Source organism: Hemicordylus capensis, chromosome 5 (genome assembly GCF_027244095.1).
Source record: "Hemicordylus capensis ecotype Gifberg chromosome 5, rHemCap1.1.pri, whole genome shotgun sequence".
NCBI lineage: Eukaryota > Metazoa > Chordata > Lepidosauria > Squamata > Cordylidae > Hemicordylus > Hemicordylus capensis.
The window spans coordinates 47,284,966-47,305,304 of record NC_069661.1 but is presented as its reverse complement, the minus strand read 5'-3'; the positions used below and the strand labels follow the sequence as shown (position 1 = coordinate 47,305,304).

At 43.0% G+C, this 20,339-nt stretch overlaps 1 protein-coding gene across 10 annotated transcripts in view; it reads left to right on the top strand.

Moving 5' to 3' along the window:
- Positions 1-20,339, top strand: part of ANKRD50 (ankyrin repeat domain containing 50) — a 210,816-nt gene that overhangs the window by 58,500 nt on the left and 131,977 nt on the right. For 6 of the 10 annotated variants that reach the window (XR_008308336.1, XR_008308334.1, XR_008308335.1 and 3 more), the window contains exons 4-5: positions 6,744-10,294; positions 12,839-12,951. Coding sequence is in view for 4 of the 10 variants with exons in the window: in XM_053254815.1 (XP_053110790.1) it covers positions 6,744-10,291 (3,548 nt within the window). In the remaining 6 variants the exon portion in view is untranslated. Of the gene's footprint in view, positions 1-6,743; positions 10,295-12,838; positions 16,577-20,339 lie in introns of those variants that run through there. The other 4 variants (XM_053254815.1, XM_053254814.1, XM_053254816.1 and 1 more) reach the window with 1 other exon arrangement.

Genomic DNA, 20,339 nt, shown 5'->3' with positions numbered 1-20,339 from the left:
GATATGATAAGTGGGTTTTCATTAATCAGGTAGCAAGTGGTTATTGGAAGGCAGCTAGGTAGTTAACATGTATGAGTGATAATCTTGTGGGACTTTGGAGTGATTCATTGTCTCCATCCAGCATCACATCGTCCCTTTAAAATAGGTCTGCACAACATAAGGCCCGAGGGGCAGATCTGGCCCACGAGGACTTTTTTGTTGGCGTGCAGGAAGGAAGCCATATTGGTCCCACAGCAGGAACCATGGAGAGCTCTTGCCCTGTCCCGCTGATGAGCAGCATGGCTCAATGCAGTTGGCTGCTTGAGACCAGATACCCCCACTTGCTGGTCCCACCCCTGGACCAGAGACCACTGACACCATCCTTCATCCATCCCTTTTCCCACCTCACCTTTCCCTCCAACCCTCTGTCCCACATTTTCATTGACATTTTTAATACTTAATGTTAATGTAATAATTAATGTGCTGAAAATTGACCTCTGCCTTACATACCAAGTCTTAGTTGGTTCTGGTCCACCAGGCATTTGAATTGTGCATCCCTGCTTTATAACCTGGCTGCATGCTTCATGAGTCATAATAGGGCCTCACTGGTTCTGGAGCATCCCAGTGCTGAGACATGCTACATTCTAGCAGTGCTGCACAGCACACACTCTTTCGCACTCTCTAGCAGTATAGAAAGCGAGCCTTCCATCTCAACCTTATTGTCCCATGGTACCTCAAAAGATGTGTTATTGGGAAACAGAGTACTCTTTATCTAGTGCAGGGATTCTCAATGTGTGGGTCCCCAGATGTCATTGGACTTCAACTCCCATAATTCCCAACCAAAGGCCACTGGGGGTAGGGATTATGGGAGTTGAAGTCCAAGAACATCTGGGGACCCACACGTTGAGAATCCCTGATCTAGTGTGTATACACACAAATAAGCATGACTTGAAACATCGGCCTTCAGTCCGGCTCCCTGAATGTACAGTATAAACTAGGCTAGATTATTTCTCACATGACTGCTTTTACCTCAGGATAATTTGTGCTTTAATGACCATTTATGACTTGAAATCCAAAGATGGTTAGTGATTAGCTGACTCTCAGGAACTGTATGCAAATTGCTAACCAGAAGAGCTGAACTTAGTTGGCTCTGAAAGGAGAAATGAGATGCAATTGCTGTAGCAAAGCAGTTTTACACTCCTCTCCTTGAAATCTTGCTGTTCCTTTCACTCAGAAACTGCTTCCAGAAAAGTACGTGCAGACTGGATAATGTTTTCTGGGTTTGAAAGAAGTGGTTCCGGGAAGAATGCCAAAATCTGACACTATTTCCAAGGACAAACAGCCACGCTGAATTCTGATCTTCAAATTTCATACTGTACTCTATTCTTCTGCTACATTCTGATGGCCTGGCAGGCCTTATGATATTTTCAGTGGTATCCCCCTTGTATTTATGGAAACAGATGGAGAAGGGGAACCTTCTCTTCTCAAGATCAAAACATGCAGGGAAGGTAAAGAATTGTGGCCATTGGGAAATCAGTTTTTATGTTGCTCTGGGGCGGAGATGGGCAGGGAGTTTGTGTGCCAGCTGTAGACTATTGGACAGTTCCTGATAAACCATGTGCTTGCCATAACCCTCTCTGCTGGTTGCTGGGTTTCTTACAACGAATATTGAACTAAGTGCAGTTGAGACTGGGATGGCGGGGGGGGGGGGGAGAGGTGGAGTGAAATTTAAGTTCCGATCAAAGCTCCTGCCCCCTCCCCCCGCCGCCTGGCACCCGGTGGGGCCAACAAGCTGCATTGCATGCCCTGCCCCATCACTCAGCTGGCCTCTGAGCATGCGCATTGGCCAGCTGACCAATGGGGTGGGGCGTGTGAGGCTCCTTGGCCTGGCAGGATAGCAGGTGCCAGCTGAGGAAGCTTTTACTGGGACTGAGGTATACTCCGCTCCACCCCCTGTCCCAGCATCCACCAGCCACCGCTGACTAAGTGATCTGATTTGTGAAGGGGTTTATAAGCACGATGCAGACATTATGCTATATCAGTGTACAGATGTCTGTACACTCGTACACATTTGTATGAATGACTGTACCTGTGTTCATTTTAAAAGTGAACCTAGATACAGGGCCTGCAAATGCATGGTACAGATAGGAAGTGTACCATGACTGTGCCTGTACTCTGATTGTATGAGTGGCGAACATAACGTGTGAATGGGCTTATAGTTTTAAACAGAAGTGCAGACTCCGGATCACATAACACTTCTGGCATGTGAGGAGGTCGTGAGTGTGCACTCTTCCTTTATAAAATAAAACCAAAGGATTTACATTTAAAAATAAAATAATGTGGCTAAAGTCAGTCAACCCTTGCTTTAGGGCATCTCATTCGCGTACACAGTAATAAATAAACAAATAAATTGCATGCTGCAAAGCTCTGAGAATATTTCAGTAGCTTTTCAAGGACTCACAAATGTGCAGTCACCTTTTAAATGTAAACTTCTAAATCTGAAGCTTTCACCTTCAGTTGTGCTTGTAAACGGGGGGTGGGAAGAGAGTCTGTCAGTTTCCTGTTATTTAAGCAACTTGGTTTATTTTTTTAATTTTTTTAATTTTTACATTTATATCTCGCTCTTCCTCCAAGGAGCCCAGAGCGGTGTACTACATACTTGATTTTCTTTTTCACAACAACCCTGTGAAGTAGGTTAGGCTGAGAGAGAAGTGACTGGCCCAGAGTCACCCAGCTAGTTTCATGGCTGAATGGTTACATTAGATATGTGAAACTCTTTTGATTAAAAAGTATACCTCAAATGTTTGCATTGTGAGCCATAGGCCAAATGGACCTTTTCTAGACAAATGGACCTTTTGGACTCCCCCTGACTTTCACTGACTTAAAAGTGCTTAACTTTGGCTTTGTACCTTATAGACATTCTGATTTAAGCTTCTTCTATTCATGGCAGTGAATTGTTCTGCTTTTCATTTTTAACCAAATAAGAGCTTTGTGAGTGTAACAACTTGCATTACCTGGCATCCACCATTTTCTCTCCTCTGGAGTAAGGAATCCTTGGTCTAGAGTTAGAGAAATTGTGGGTGCCACACTGTGTATTACTTCTTACTAAGCCATCATCTGTTATGGTTGTTTCCATATCTCCTTTTGTAGTTTTTGTGTTTTAAGTGCCCAGAACCAAGACAGTGAAAAACTCTTTTGACTTCCTCTAGAGGGATTTGCCTCTGAAGGTTATAATTATTTCTGTCTCTGCTAAAGCTTACCAGCTATGTTAAGAGCAAAACTCATTTAAGGTCAGGTTTGATAGGCTGGTTTTTAACGTTTACTGTTAACGTTTACTGTTCCTAATCTACAAGATAATCTTTCTCTGAATATCTGTCTATCTGATAGTAATCAAATTAAGTCAAATTACTGCAAGAAGATGCAGAACAAACCATAATGTTGATTACTGCGTGCTTTTTTGACATGGTATAATTATTTATTTTACATAGTATAATTATTACATGGAGACTGTACTGTGTCAGATTCACATGGAGAAAGGGGTACCAGCTCTATCTATCTATCTATCTATCTATCTATCTATCTATCTATCTATCTATCTATCTATCTCTATCTAATATAACATCCCATCCAAATGTCCAATCTAAAAAAAGGACATTGTAGCATTTGAAAAGGTGCAGAAGAGGATAACCAAGATGTTCAGGGGCCTAGAGCACTTTAATTATGAGGCAAGGCTACAACACCTGGGTCTATTTAGTTTAGAAAAAAGACGACTGCGAAGGGACATGAAAGAGGTCTATAAAATCATGCCTGGTGTGGAGAAAGTGGATAGAGAGAAATTCTTCTCCCTCTCACATAACTATAGAAACAGGGGCCATCCCATGGAATTGATTGCCAGGAAATCTAGGACCAACAAACGGAAGTACTCTTTCACACAACGCATAATCAACTTGTGGAATTCTCTGCCACAAGATGTAGTGACAGCCAACAACCTGGGTGGCTTTAAGAGGGGTTTGGATAACTTCATGGAGGAGAGGTGTATCAACGGCTACTAGTCAGAGGGCTGTGGGCCACCTCCAGTCTCAAAGGAAGGATGCCTCCGAGTACCAGTTGCAGGGGAGTAACAGCAGGAGAGAGGGCATGCCCTCAACTCCTGCCTGTGGCTTCCAGCGGCATCTGGGGGGACCACTATGTGAAACAGGATGTTGGACTGGGTGGGCCTTGGGCCTGATCCAGCAGGGCTGTTCTTATGTTCTTATGACTCTGGGCGGTGCACCATATCTAAATTTCAGAGCTTTATTTCCCCATAGTGTGGTACGTTTCGAGCAGTGGCAGCTGGTGAGGGCAGCATGGGGGGCGGGGGCAGGCAGCAAGAGGTACCTTTTAAAACTCCTTACTGGCCATACCACTGGCGCCTGCAAGCTGTGGGGGGGGGGGCAGCAGAGTATCGTCTGGCATTCCAAGTGGCAGCTGCCCTGCCTATGGCACTCATCTGGCCTCTGCACATGCACAGTGACCATTTGTGTGGTCAGCATGGTGTTTCTGGCCATGCAAATGGCCATCGTGCATGGACAGAGGCCAGGTGAGTGCTGTAGGGATAGCAGCCGCCACTCAGGATGCTGGGCAGCATGCCACTGCTCCTCACAGCTTGCAGCTGCCAGTGGTATGGCCGGTTAGGAGTTTTTATTATTATTTCTTGTTTACACAGTCAGACAGCTATTATTGACTGTTTTGTTTTATCCAGACATCGAGTCCTTCTCAAGGACCTGGGATGGCTGAATTTTATTATCAATGTTGTTGTTGTTGTTGTTATAGATATCGTTGCAGAATATAGGCTGTTCCCAGTAAAGTTGCTTTTTGTAATTGGCTGATGGTGATTTCTGTGGCCCCCATGGTGTTGAGGTGCTCTTCAAGTTGTTTTGGAATTGCACCTAGGGCACCAATTACTACTGGGATTATTTTGGTCTTCTTCAGCCACAGCCTTTCAATCTCAATTTGTAGATCTTTGTATTTTGTTGTTTTTTCTATTTCTTTTTCTTCTATTCTGCTATCCCCTGGTATTGCTATGTCGATTATTTTAACTTGTTTTTCTTTCTTCTCGACTACAGTTCTATCTGGTGTATTGTATGGCAGATGTTTGTCTGTTTGTAGTTGAAAGTCCCATAATATTTCTGCATCTTCATCTCATTTACACACAGTCTACCAGATGTTATTGACTGGATTTGGTACTTTAATAATCGGGTCCTTTCCAAGGGTCTAGGATAACTAAAGAAAAATTAAAGATAACGTCATAGTATTCGTGCTGTCCTGAGTAGTGTGGCCTTCTGTAGCTGATGTGTTGTAATTTTATCGATGCCCGAGGTGTCAAGATGGTGTTCAAGTGCTTTGGTACTGCACCAAGGGCACCAACAACTATTGGTACCACTACTGTTTTCTTTTTCCAGAGCCATTCAATTTCAATCTAAAGGTCCTTGTATTTAGTTATTTCCTCCAGTTGTTTTTCGCTGACTCCTCCGTCCCCTGGGATTGCAATATCAATTTTCAGAACCTGATTCTTCTCGATAACTGTCAGATCTGGCATACTGTGTACTAAATGCCTATCAGTTTGTATTCTAAAATCCCAAAGGACTTTTGCCTCCTCATTTTCTGTGACCTTATCAATTGGATGATTCCACCAATTCTTGCTTGCTGGCAATTTGTAATTCTTGCAAAGGTTCCAGTGGATCATCGCAGCAACTGTATTGTCTCTTTCCTTATAATAAATTTGTGCGATTTACTTACATCAACATACAAGGTGCTCAACTGTCTCATCCGCTTCCTTGCATAACTGGCACTTACTGTCTTTCTGTGTCTTATCAGTTTTTGCTTTTATAACATTTGTTTGTAGTGATTGTTCCTGGGCTGCAAAAATGAGACCTTCTGTTTCTTTCTTCAGTGTCCCCTTCTTTAACCACTGCCATGTTGTGCTATTGTTGACTTTTGATTGTATGTCATTAAAGAACTGACCATCATCATCATCATCATCATCATTATTATTAATATATTAATATTAAATAATAATAATAATAAACAAACCAGTCAATAACACCTGTCTGACTGTGTAAACAAGAAATAATAATAATTCAATTTCTATACCGCCCTTCCAAAAATGGCTCGGGGTGGTTTACACAGAGAAAAAATAAATCAATAAAGATTGTTCCCTGTCCCCAAAGGGCTCACAGTCTAAAAAGAAACATAAGATAGACACCAGCAACAATCACTGGAGGTACTGTGCTGGGGGAGGATAGGGCCACCCCCTATTTAAAGGTTACTCCTTGCTGCCCTGCCACCCTCACTGGCCGCCACTAGTTTCAAGGTTTATTTTTTTATGCTTGGTACGTTCGTACATTTTTGTATGGAAAACTACATACAAATATCTCCAAGTCTGAAATTGACCGTCTGTACCCACAAGCAGGCTTCCCATTTTGTTCAGTGGAAAGGCTGCTGCAAGCTCAAATGGAGTTCCTTCCTAGGAGGAAAGCCTGTTGGTGCTCTGCAGAGCTGCACATCAGGAGCACAGAGAAATATTAGACTGAATAATTGATTTCACATTATGTTCAGTATGCCTACATGAATGTCTTAAACAATGCTGTCCTGAATTCTGCTTACAGGTTATCTATCCTGCACATTTATAGATCAGATTGCAGTTTGCAACACAACAGCTAAAGCTTGTATGAAATTAACTTCAGAAATACTAATGGTTGTTTGTCTCTTTTTGCTTTTTATAGGTTTTCGGAAAATAAGTCTGGATGACCTCCGAAAGGCGTATATTGTGAAAGATGTGCAGCAGTATATTCTTCATCGACTGGATCAAGAAGAAGCCCTGAGACAACATCTCACAAAAGAAACTGCAGAAATGTTGAATCAACTTCACATCAAAAGCAGTGGATGTTTTCTGTATCTAGAACGTGTCTTAGATGGGGTAGTAGAAAACTTTATCATGTTAAGAGAAATCCGCGACATCCCTGGAACACTTAATGGCCTCTATCTTTGGCTTTGCCAGAGACTTTTTGTGAGAAAACAGTTTGCAAAGGTCCAACCAATTCTGAATGTAATTCTTGCTGCTTGCAGGCCACTGACTACAGTTGAATTGTTTCATGCAGTGTGGACCAAAAACATGGCATTGTCTATGGAGGACTTCCAGCGCAAACTAGATGTTTTGTCCAAAGTGCTTGTTGATGGGCTGGGAAACACAAAGATCCTTTTCCACTACAGTTTTGCAGAATGGCTGCTGGATGTCAAGCACTGTACACAAAAGTATTTGTGTAATGCAGCAGAAGGACACCGAATGCTAGCGATGAGTTACACCTGTCAAGCCAAGGATTTATCGCCCCTGGAAGCTCAAGAATTTGCTTTGCATCTAATTAATTCAAATTTGCAACTGGAGACCTCTGAGTTGGCGCTGTGGATGATCTGGAATGGTACGCCTGTCAAAGATTCTTTGTCAACTTTAATCCCCAAAGAACAAGAAGTTCTACAGTTGCTGGTAAAAGCTGGCGCTCATGTCAATAGCGAAGATGATCGGACATCTTGCATTGTACGGCAGGCTTTGGAAAGGGAAGATTCAATTCGAACTTTGTTGGACAATGGAGCTTCAGTAAACCAATGTGATTCAAATGGGAGAACACTGCTGGCTAATGCTGCATATAGCGGCAATCTTGACGTGGTCAATTTACTTGTTTCCAGAGGAGCAGATTTAGAGATTGAAGATACGCATGGGCAGACGGCACTCACTTTAGCTGCTCGGCAAGGGCACACTAAAGTTGTCAATTGTCTGATTGGATGTGGTGCTAATATAAATCACACAGACCATGATGGTTGGACAGCCCTGCGATCTGCGGCTTGGGGTGGGCATACTGAAGTGGTTTCTGCTCTACTTTATGCTGGAGTAAAAGTGGACTGTGCAGATGCTGACAGTCGAACAGCCTTGAGAGCTGCAGCCTGGGGAGGACATGAAGATATTGTGCTGAATCTGTTGCAGCACGGGGCTGAGGTCAACAAGGCAGATAATGAAGGTAGAACTGCTTTAATTGCAGCAGCATACATGGGACATAAAGAGATTGTGGAGCATCTGCTGGATCATGGTGCCGAGGTAAACCATGAGGATGTAGATGGAAGAACTGCTTTGTCCGTTGCTGCTCTTTGTGTACCTGCTAGTAAGGGACATGCTTCAGTTGTGAGCCTTTTAATTGACCGGGGTGCTGAGGTGGATCATTGTGACAAAGATGGCATGACTCCACTCCTGGTGGCAGCCTATGAAGGACATGTAGATGTTGTTGACTTGCTTCTGGAAGGTGGAGCAGATGTGGATCACACTGACAACAATGGTCGCACACCCCTTCTTGCTGCAGCTTCGATGGGCCATGCTTCCGTTGTAAATACTCTGTTGTTTTGGGGGGCAGCTGTGGATAGCATTGATAGTGAAGGACGGACAGTGCTTAGCATAGCCTCTGCACAAGGTAATGTTGAAGTAGTACGGACCCTGCTGGATAGAGGGCTAGATGAAAATCATAGAGATGATGCAGGATGGACACCTTTGCACATGGCAGCGTTTGAAGGACACAGGTTAATATGTGAAGCACTTATAGAACAAGGTGCTCGAACAAATGAAATTGATAATGATGGCCGCATAGCCTTCATATTGGCTGCCCAGGAAGGTCACTACGATTGTGTGCAGACCTTACTGGAAAATAAATCTAATATTGATCACAGAGGCTATGATGGGAGAAACGCTCTCCGTGTAGCTGCTTTAGAAGGCCATAGAGATATTGTTGAGCTGCTCTTCAGCCATGGAGCTGACATGAACTACAAAGATGCTGATGGCCGGCCAACGCTTTACATCTTGGCTTTAGAAAACCAGCTAACAATGGCTGAGTATTTTTTGGAAAATGGTGCAAATGTGGAAGCGAGTGATGCTGAAGGAAGGACGGCACTCCATGTTTCCTGCTGGCAAGGCCATGTGGAGATGGTGCAGTTGCTGATAACGTACCACGCCGATGTGAATGCAGCAGACAATGAGAAGCGGTCAGCTTTGCAGTCTGCTGCATGGCAGGGCCATATCAAAGTAGTTCAGCTTTTGATTGAGCGGGAGGCCCTGGTTGACCATACCTGTAATCAAGGTGCTACTGCCCTCTGTATTGCAGCCCAAGAAGGTCACATTGATGTTGTGCAGATATTACTGGAACATGGTGCTGATCCGAATCATGCAGATCAATTTGGACGCACAGCTATGCGCGTTGCTGCAAAAAATGGGCACACGCAGATCATTAAGTTACTGGAAAAATATGGTGCTTCTAGTTTAAATGGCTGCACTCCCTCTCCTGTCCATACAATGGAGCAAAAACCTTTGCAATCGGTATCCTCGAAAATGCAGTCTCTAACCATCAAATCAAATAGTTCGGGGAGCACTGGTGCGGGAGACCTGCAACCTGCTTTGCGAGGCTTGTCTAATGGGCCAGCTCATGCTTTTAGTTCTCCTTCCGAATCCCCTGATTCCACAGTTGATCGGCAGAAGTCCTCTTTATCCAATAACTCCCTGAAAAGCTCAAAAAACTCTTCTCTTCGCACCACCTCATCTACAGCAACTGCCCAGACTGTCCCCATTGATAGTTTCCACAGTATGTCCTTTACGGAACAAATACAACAGCATTCATTGCCTCGCAGCAGAAGCAGGCAATCCATTGTTTCTCCTTCTTCCACCACTCATTCCTTAAGTCAGAACCATAGTTCGCCTAACAGTGAATTTGAATGGAGCCAAGTGAAACCCAGTTTGAAATCAACTAAAGCAAGCAAAACTGGGAAGACAGAGAATTCCAGCAAATCTGGGTCTGCTGGGAAAAAAGTGAAGCAGAGCGCTTCCTCTCAACCCAAAGTCCTAGAATATGAAATGACTCAGTTTGATAAGCGTATACCTGTTGCCAAATGTGGGGCCAGCGTGCCACTCAAATCAATGCCTACAGACACTCAGTGCAAAATTTTGGTTCCTCCAGCACAGCAAGAAGTCTGCCGGTCTCAACAGCAATTCTTGATCCACCAACAAAGTGGGGAACAAAAAAAGAGGAACGGAATAATGACAAATCCAAACTACCACCTTCAGAGCAATCAGGTTTTTCTTGGTAGGGTTTCCGTACCACGAACAGTACAGGATCGGGGGCATCAAGAGGTTTTGGAAGGCTATCCTTCTGCAGAGACAGAGTTAAGCCTTAAGCAAGCCTTAAAACTGCAAATAGAGGGCAACGATCCAAGCTTCAACTATAAGAAGGAAACACCACTGTAAGAGGTGAGGTACTGTCAGCTGTGTCTGGCAAAGTGGTGTGGCAGGTGGGAATTGGCTACTGCCTCCGAGCAGCACCAAAGCCGGGGTGGCCCTATGCCTGGGCTGCTCAACTTCGGCCCTCCTGAAGATGTTGGCCTACAACTCCCATAATTCTTGATTATTAGCCGTTGTGGCTAGGGATTATGGGAGTTGGAAGGCCAAAGTTGAGCAGCCCTCCCCTATACTCTTGCAGACAGGTCTCACACAGCAGCTTTTGAAGCTGGGTGCATCTAGATCAGCACTATGCAGATACGTGGGTACCAGTTGGCTAGCAGCACCCCATGCAGGCGGCAGCAGCCTGTATTTACATGGGGCAGTCAGTAACCTTCCTTCTAACAATAGTAGGCAACATACAAGTCAGAATAAGCTACTTATTAGAATTTAAATAGTTTCTAACTACTGGGTTTTGAAAGCATAAACACATTTTAAATGACATGATTCAAAGCTTGCTGTTTACTTCTTAAAAGAGATTTCAGATAACATGAATTATTTGAATGCTTACTTGAAAATGAGAGCAGATTTCACCCTTGTGTTGAAATTAGTGGCCAAACTTCAATTGTTTTTGAGTGGCACTGCTTTGTACCCCAAAAAGATATAGGAGAAAAAAATAGCTATTTCATTTATCATGTAGTTGAGGAGACATCAAGCACGACGTGGAGTTTGCAATACTATCCTAGAAGCAAAATTCTCATCAAAATGTATATGTGTAATCCAAGGTTCATGAACTATAATTATAACTGTATGGACTGCTAGATTGTTTAAATGTGCACAGCTTGTTGTAAAAACTTGTCTGATCAGACTGAATTCTTGGAGTGTGATAAAAACATGTCATTTGACCTCAGCATGAAGCCAACTATGTTTTGAGGCTATACAAGAAGCAGCTGTATTCAGCTTATTTGAAAGAGTAAGGTATTTCCAGAACTGAGTGCATGTTAGGTCTGCTCTGTATGTTTTGATATCCAGCTGTTTGTTTGTTTTTTAAGAACAGCCTGTGTTTCAGTGAAGATAATGCCATCTTTTCACTTTTAATTATTTAGTATAATTATTTTTTTTAAAAAAATATGTAGTTGAGGTTACGTGCAGTACTCTCTGTAACGAAGATTCCCAGATGTTGTTGACTACAACTCTCAGCATCCCCAGATGCAAAGGCCGTTGCATCTGGGGATGATGGGAGTTGTCGTCAACAACATCTGGGAATCCCTGTTACAGAGAACACTGGTTGCATGTTAGTCTAGCAAGTGAATCTACAAGTCCAGGGGTTCTCAAACTTGGGTTGCCAGATATTGGATTACAACTCCCATAATCCCCAGCCACAGTGGCCATCTGGGAATGATGGGAGTTGTAGTCTAACAACATCTGGGAACCCAAGTTTGATAACGCTTGCAATAGCCCACAAAAACATTACTAGTCATTTGTGACAAATTTGATGGCCTAAATCAGGAGTTCCTAATCTGAGGTCCCAGATGTTGGGCCACAACTCCCATCACCCCCAGCCACAATGACCTTTGGCCAGACATCTGGGGACCCAAAGTTAAGAACCTTTGGCCTAATGGAAAAACACATAAATTATCTGTCTGTCTGTCTTATAGTTCATTCAATCTTCCTTACCTGATGACTGATGGTAAAAATTGCTTTGGGGTTATTGGACAAAACGGCCATTGCAGGACTGCTGTGGGAAGATCTACACATTACATTATGCAGCATCACAGGGCTGATACCCAAACAGGAGCCCCTAGTTGAGTTCTCCTCTCCTGCAATGGTTAAGGCAATCTTCCCTGTGTTGCCTCATTGCCACATTGTGCATTCCGCTGCCCTGACACCATGCTAGTCAGTGATCTGGATCCGTGGTCGGGGTGGGGTAAAAAAATGTGCATGATGAGAACTGGGCATAGCAAAGGTGCTATGAGTGAGCAGGGAAGAAGACAGCTTGAGGCTCTTGTTTTTGGCAAGAGCCTCGTAGCGCAGTGGACACAGCTCAGCCCTATGTGTACTAGTTCACATACACACAGTTCAACCAGGGGTGTAAGGTGCTTGGCCGTGGCTGGAAGACAAACTGCAAAGCCCCTAGGTTTTACAATCGTGCATGCAAAGCATGCATGTGCCCTAAGCCACGCCCCCTTTGCCTGACATCATATGCAAGGGGTGGGGCCAATGCCGAGGGCAGGGCCCATCAGCCCTGGCAGAGCTTCCCTTCCCCAGTCAGCAGTTTGTGGACTCGCTGGGAGCTCCGTTCCCTGCCTTCTTGAAGAAGTGCCCCCTCCCACAACATGGCAGCCAGGGGACGATTGCCCCCCACCCCCTTGCTCCATGGTTCCTACACCCCTGAGTTCAACCTAACTTTATTTTCAAATGCAATCTCGGAGGTGGGGGGGGTGGAATTGAAAGCTGAATGTTCAGTTAGCAGACCTTCAATGAGCCTCCAAAAGATTCTTATAAAACCGTAGCTTGTTCATAGGTCTCTGAGGATCTTATTGGAATACAGCATTTCAATTTTGTGTGTCTTTTTAGGACAGTTCCACAACACCGTGAACAAAAAGAAGAGCTTCTGCCGGGAATGGTTTGTCATCTGGGCTGGGGAAAAAGCTCGTCTTGCTTGTTGAACCACATTGAAAATTACAAATGTGAGCGCTGCAGTACAGTTACCTTGATTACTGTCATGTGCCTAAAAGTTTAAGGCTGCCTTCTTTAATGTAACCTTCTGTGCTTCAGAAAGTTTATTTTGTGTACTTTGTACTTAATACACAGAATAAGCACTTTCTTTCTTTCTTAGTAGCAGAATGATATATGCTGTATTTCCCTCACGCAGCTGGAAAAAAGTTAAGAGCCAGGAATTTAAGTTTTCTGTTTAAGAAGGCTTGATCAGTGTAAATGTGCCACAGTGGACTGTGTGTTGAAAAGCAATCCTTTCTGTATTTATTTTGTATCCCTATGGCAAAAGAAGCTTAAAAGGCAAAGTGTGTCTTGTGCCACCTTAAAGAAGAAGGGAATCCCCCCTTTTTCCCACTGGCTGAACAACTTTTTAATTCCCTTTTAATATCTAAAATTATTCAACGTCATTTGAACCAAAGTTAAATGCTGTTTGGTTTTCCCTTCTTCTTATCCCATTGTGGTATCATTTTGACTAGATAGATTTTAAGGTGCCACAGGACTTCCTTGTCTTTTGCTGCAGTAGACGGGGTGGGGGGGCAGGTTCACATCGTCAAAATCCACATGAAGGGCCTCAGCCATCCCTCGGGGCTGTCATTTGCATGGATAATATAGTATGAGAATTGGCTCAATCCACAGATAATAGCCACAGTGGCACAGTGGCCATTTATACCATGGTAGCAGCTCAAACATTGATTTTGTAGTCCCAAACATGGGATGGCCGAGGGATTGTTGTAGCTGCATCCATGGGAGAGTTGCTTCACACATTACCTTCTCCATGTGATCATGGGCACAGACACAACACAGAAAGAACTACAGACACACGTCCCATGGAACTGATTTTGAACATGTGAACTGGTCCTAACACAGCTAGTCTTCTGTACATCTTAAATCCCATCGGCATTGTTGTGATGTATAGTCATTTTCTCCTTGTGTAGTTCTTTTTTTTTTTTCCTCTCAAGGAAAGCAACTCTTGTGACAGTATTGACTAAAGTACAGTACTTGCATTCAGCCCCAATCAACAGTGAAGAGAAGGCTACAGTACAATTCATCAGGCACTGTTTCTGCTACTTGTTTGAAGGCACATTTTATTCATAAGTAAGCAGGGCTTAGTTCTCAAGACCATCCTCATGTTAACCACTTAATAAGGGGACTTCTGTGTCTGAACCTCCCAAACCCACATTAGCATTTGGAAGAGACAGCCAGCAATAGCCCTTGCACCAGTTTTGGGTATTGCCTGCCAACAGCTTGCTTTGCTTACCTGGGGAGGGACCATAACTAGGTAGCAGAGCACATATTTTGTATGTAGAGGGCATCCTCTTCAATCTCTGGCTTCTGCAGTGAAAGCATCTCTGGGAGGAGGGCCTCTGACTTAAATATTGGGAAGCTGCTGCCAGTCAGAAGATAATGCTGGGCTGGATGGTTGATGGCCTGACTGTATAAGGCAGCATCATAGGCTCATAAACGAAATCGACTGGAGCTGTCAAGAGGAGATCCCAGCATGGCCAGCAGGACCCTACATACTTAAAAGTAGTTGCAGTGACTCACTCATTCTGGCAGTAGCTGTTCTCAGTCTTGTTCGCTGCATGCTGAAAAAGACTGATTAGTATTTATTTTCAGGTGGTTAATTATCTGCCACCTGTTCAGATTATCCTTTGATTAAATGGAAATTGTATTCTCTGAACTATCCATGGTCTTGATAATGTGACTTTGAAAGGTGCACTTTCATTTAAAATCATATTGTAAAACTGGATTTTACAAGAAAAATTTAAGCCCGTCATTTTGATTTCAAATGTAAATAAAAACCTGTAATAGGAGTTCAGTAGCTGTGTATTGTATAGGGGGGAAAGGTGTCCGAAACAGACATACAATAATATTTATCTATGTAAAATCCAGTTCCCCACGTAAGTGAATGGTTGCCAGTTTCCCCCTATGGGAGAAAGTAAGGTCCTGACTTTGAGATACTTCTATACATTCAAAATAAATGCTGCCCTTACTGACAGTGATCTGGAAATACAAAGAGTGGTGGTGTGAAGAGTGTTTGTGTTCTCCACGCACAGAGAACATGAACACCCACTACAGCTAGGATCCATGAAATACACAAAGCCACTCCTTGCACATAGTCCACCAATCATAATAAATATATTACTAGTTACTACTAATACTGAGTTGAATGACTTGTATCTGTTGAGATACTTGCAAAATAAATGCTTAAAGTAGACTTGAAGAAAGTTTCAAGAATATTGGTAAAAGGCTTATAAGGCCAAAATGATGTTGCCATCTTGTTCTGAATTTCAAGTACTGTGCATTCGCAATACCGCATAAGATCAAAGCTCTTTCTTATTGGATGTATGTTTTTGATCTGTAGAAAGACATCCCTAAAGGTTGCCTTCCTCTCTGGATCTCAGCTGACACTGAGATTGTATTTATTTAATTATATATTGTTTCATTACACGATGTACCTTGTGACTAGTTGATAAGACTTCTGGCCATTTTCGAAAGGAGGCGACACAGAAAGCGTCACGTTTTCAGCAGAATAATTTTGAGGTTCGAAAGAGCTGGTGTGGGTAACATCCCTGTGCACAGAAATCAGCTAAAAGAAGGTCAACTAGGAAGTGCTGTCTTGCAGAATCAAAATCGAAAGTTCCTGCACATGTTCAGAGATGCTTTGGAATGCAGCAGAGCTACTCACTTTGGCCCTCCTACAGATGTTGGCCTACAATTCCCATCATCCCCAACTATTGGCCACTGTAGTTGTGGATGCTGGGAGCTATAGTCCAAAAACAGCTGGAAGTCCGCAGTTGAGTAAGAGGGCCTCAGTTGAGCCTTGGAATACAGCATGCGTTTCTCTGTTATAAAAAGTGTCCATTTGACAGGAGTGTGAGATTCCGCATTGCTTTAGTATATGGTTTTAAAACACGGGCATTTATGGCCTCTTGAAGAGAAAGGTAAAATTAATTGCCCTGGGACATTGGCGTTCCTGCTTTTGAAATTGTGAGCTATTTGGGTGTGGTTCAGTTACGTTAAGCCATGAATTGGCAGGACTGAGCTATAACTGAGCAGAATTTGAGACCATTCATTGTCTCCATTCCATTGCTCTCTGTATCTCCATTTTGCCCAAAGCCATCACCAGAGTGGGCAGGACTAGGGAAGGTGTCACAATTCATGCCTGGAAGGCTAGGAAACGGCTGTGAGCATTAATATCTCTACCGCTTGCATGTCAAGAAAACCACCTTAAAAGGGAACTGAATGGCAAATTTATTCACATCTAACATATTTAGATATCGTTCTGCCCTTTAGTCCTTGTCATGATCAGTATTGGAAAATGGCTTTGTTTTTACTTAAAGCATCATTTTCTCTTGTCAGCTATGCTGCTATGCAAATGTCTGTTTGCTTGATATCCTCCATTGGAATTCTTCAAATACCTTGGTGCGCAGATAAGACTGTGTTTTTTTTCCCTTGACTGGGTTGTAAATAGCCTAAAATGTACATTGAATTTCACATTGTAAAATTTTATTTTATTTCTTGTATTATATTAAGCAAAAAAAAAACCCTTATGTATATGAAAGTGCATAATAAATATATTTGCTTTTCAGCAGACATCTGTTTTCATTTGGCTTGCTCCTTTCTCATTCTTGGGGAAAGCAGATCTAAATATATCTGGGGAACTGGATTTAAAAATGTATTAGATAATTAGGACTCGTCTACACCAGAGCCACCTAGTCGCATTCGTCTTCAGTTCAATTTGTCTCTTATTTTGCCTAGAACTCAGTTCTCTCTCATTTCCTATGCATATTAACTCTCTGCTTGCACAGCAATATGCAGTGAAAGTGGAAGGTAAGACTGGAGGTATCCCTGTGGGGTTGTGAAGTAGTGGAGGCTATGCTGGGTCAGAAACTGTGCCTCTTCCCCAAGAAACAACAAAAATTATTCCTGTTTTATAGCAAATGGGCAAACGTGCCGATTTTTAAAGAGAAAACTGATCTAAAGGACAGTAGTCAAAAGAAGAGGCATGAGGCATTTGTCCAAACATGAGCAAGAAACAGTGGGCATGATCCAGCACAGAGTTAGACTTGTTTACGCTTACTCCCCTTGGTGGCCTTGAGTGTGTCTTACTCTGTTCTAGATTGTAGTCAGTGGGCAAGATCTAGAGTCTTAAGTTAGTTGTGACTAAGCACCATCAAAATAAATTAGACAAGTTAGTCCTAACTAAAATTCCAGACATTTCAGTGACAGCCCGATTCAGACATTATGCTGCGTAAGTGTACAGATGTCTGTACACTCGTACATGTGTTTGTGCGAATGGCCTGTTCATTTTGAATATGAACCTGGATACAGGCCCTTCAAATGCATGGTACAGATAGGAAGGGTACTTCTGTACCTGTGTTGAACATAACGCGGATGACTGTACCTGTGTACACTGTAGACTCTTATGAGTGTTGAACATAGTGCAGGAATGGGCCTTTAGTCTGGATCTTGCCCAGTCCTTTCAGTGAGGCACTGCCATTCCTTTGCAGTTACAGATCAGAAGTACTGCCAGGCAATGGGGTGAAATTTCTCGTAAATCTTTAAGAGATATTTCAAGACAGCTTGACTTGGGGGTTGCACTGGGACTAGGCAGAGAAAACTTATGTGAAGCTTTCCAAGCAAGAGGCCCTGTGAACAACAGGAGTGAGTGCTTGGCATGGGTATACATTCTAACTCCTTGGCTCTGGAGAGAGTCCCAGTGCCAGAAATAGGATATGCACTAGAAAATCCTTCTCTTCTGCCAATGTTTGTATTATCTTCTGATAAGCTCCATATAAATTCTATGTAGATCTTATCAACCACTTGAATTCATTAAAATGATACAGTTTGCATTGGCTCCAATCCATTCTGGTGTTCATCTATTGCATTTTTATATATATAACTTTTATTCATCAGAGGTAGTAACAGGATGTGGATATAAGTGATACATCCCATTTTTATTTATTAAATTTCTATGCCACCTTTTATTAAAAACAATCTCAAGGCGGTTCATACAAGTTAAAACAAGACTATAAAAATTACACAATTAACATATTAAGCTAGAATATAAAACTACAGATTTGATTATTTTTTTAAAAACTATAACTGTTATGTAATGTAAACATTCTCAGGTTTTCCATTCATTTTATTTTACATACGCAAGTTCCATGCTATGACAGAGTTGGGGTAGAAATCAAGATTCTACCAATGATCTATTTTGATAATGGAAAGATATAAGAACGCAGGACTCTGTTTTTCTTGGCTTTTGAGTAATAGTCTAAAAGATAACCGGAAACTGTTACAAAAAGATGACTGACATCCAGACTAGATGTGTTTTTGCAATGAGCAAAGTTGCACTCTTGCAAGAAGATTATGTAGCTGTGCTAATCTTGGCGATTTGGGGAACTGCACTCTTGCACAAAAGCTTCCTGCAAAATATATGAGGTGGACTACAGGGTGTGCATTTTGTTGCACGAGCACTAGTGCAAATCTGGTCTGGAATACAAGCACAACTGGCTAGTGCAGCTTCCTTACACTGATGCAATATCCTTCCACAAGCACAGTGTCTCTTTAGCATAATGGCAGTCATTTGTTTCTTGCCAGGTTGGAATAGCTGAAACATCTTCTAATCCTGACTATTGTCTTAATGCCATCCACGCATGAGTCCCCACAAAGATACCACTCAGCCCACAGTAGAAAGCTGTAGATATTTTTATGGCATGAGCTTTCATGGACTAGAGCCCATATACATATGTATATGTAAGTAGAAAGAGAAAGAAATGTAAACAGTTGGCCATGGAATTCATTAACCATTCACAACAGCAGTAATATGTCCATCCTAGTTTTGCTATGTTGATTAACACCCATAGCGGGAGAGGAAATAATTGTCTTAATTTAAGCCTGAATGAATAGAAGCAAACTTCCTGATGGGTTCTTATTCAGTTATTTCATACTAGAATCCCCTTAGAAGTTCCTTTGAAGAACTGGATAAAGTGATAAATGAATGGAATCTCCATTCAGAATGTACAGCTATGTACAAGATCACTGCATGCGGAAACAGATATTGTCAGGTGGGGCAGGCTCTGTTCCACAGGCTGATTCTCAGGAAGTGAGTCATGTACACAGAACAGAGCCTTCTCTGCTGCTGCCCCTAGATTGTGGGATGCTCTCCCAGTTGAGACCCATCGTTATCTCTCTGCTGCCCACTCATAGGCTGTTGTTCACCCAAGCTTTCACCTAAGAGCCAGATGCTTCAACTTGCTTGCTGAAATCCTGAATAATGAAGTGTGTGTCTAGAAGGGTTTATAGAGATGTGCTGAGAGCCCTTGTAAAACTCTCACAGTCCTTCTGTGCATACACTGTTGTACTACAGGTCTTCCAAGCATTGTTCAGATTCCAGATTCCAACACTCTGCAAGATCAGAAACATGTCCCTGACCTTCAGCAATTTCTTTCTGATCTTGCAGGGCACAGCACAGAAACATAGGAAGCTGCCTTCTACCGAGTCACACCACTGGTCCATCCAGCTCAGTACTGTCTACACAGACTGGTGGTGGCTTCTCCAAGGTTGCAGGCAGGAGTCTCATCCCGGAGATGCTGCCAAGGAAGGAACTTGGAACGTTCTGCATGCAGATGCTCTTCCCAGAGTGGTCCCATCCCCTAAGAGGAATATCTTACAGATATTCACATGTTATGAATATCTTACAGCTTACACATGTTGTCTCCCATTCAAATGCAAACCAGGGTGGACCCTGCTTAGAAAATGGGGCAATCCTGTGGTAGCAAGCATGACTTCTCCCCTTAGCTAAGCAGGGTCTGCAATGGTTGCATATGAAAGGGAGACAAAGTGTGAGCACTATAAAATATTCCCCTCAGGGAGTGGAGTCGTTCTGGGAAGGTTTCAAGTTCCCTCCCTGGCTTCTCCAAGATAGGGCTGAGAGAGATTCCTGCCTGCAACCTTGGAGAAGCTGCTGCCAGTCTGTGAAGATAATACTGAGCTAGATAGACCAATGGTCTGACTCAGTATAAGGCAGCTTCCTATGTCCCCATAGACTTCCAGGGTGCAAGCAGCACTCAGAAGTGTTAGTCCTATGGCCCAACAGCATGTACACAGGAGGACTGGCAGAGTTGTACAAGGGCTCCTGGTTCATCCCCACAGAGCCTTGCTTGGGGAGAAGAGCTGGTCTTGTGGTAGTGAGCATGAATTGTTCCCTTTGCTAGGCAGGGTCCACTCTGATTTGCATTTAGATGGAAGACTACATTAAGGGAGTAGCTTAGTGGAAGAGCATCTGCATACTTGCATGCAGAAGGTCCCAGGTTCACTACCTAGCATCTCCAGGTAGAATTCTGCCTGAAAC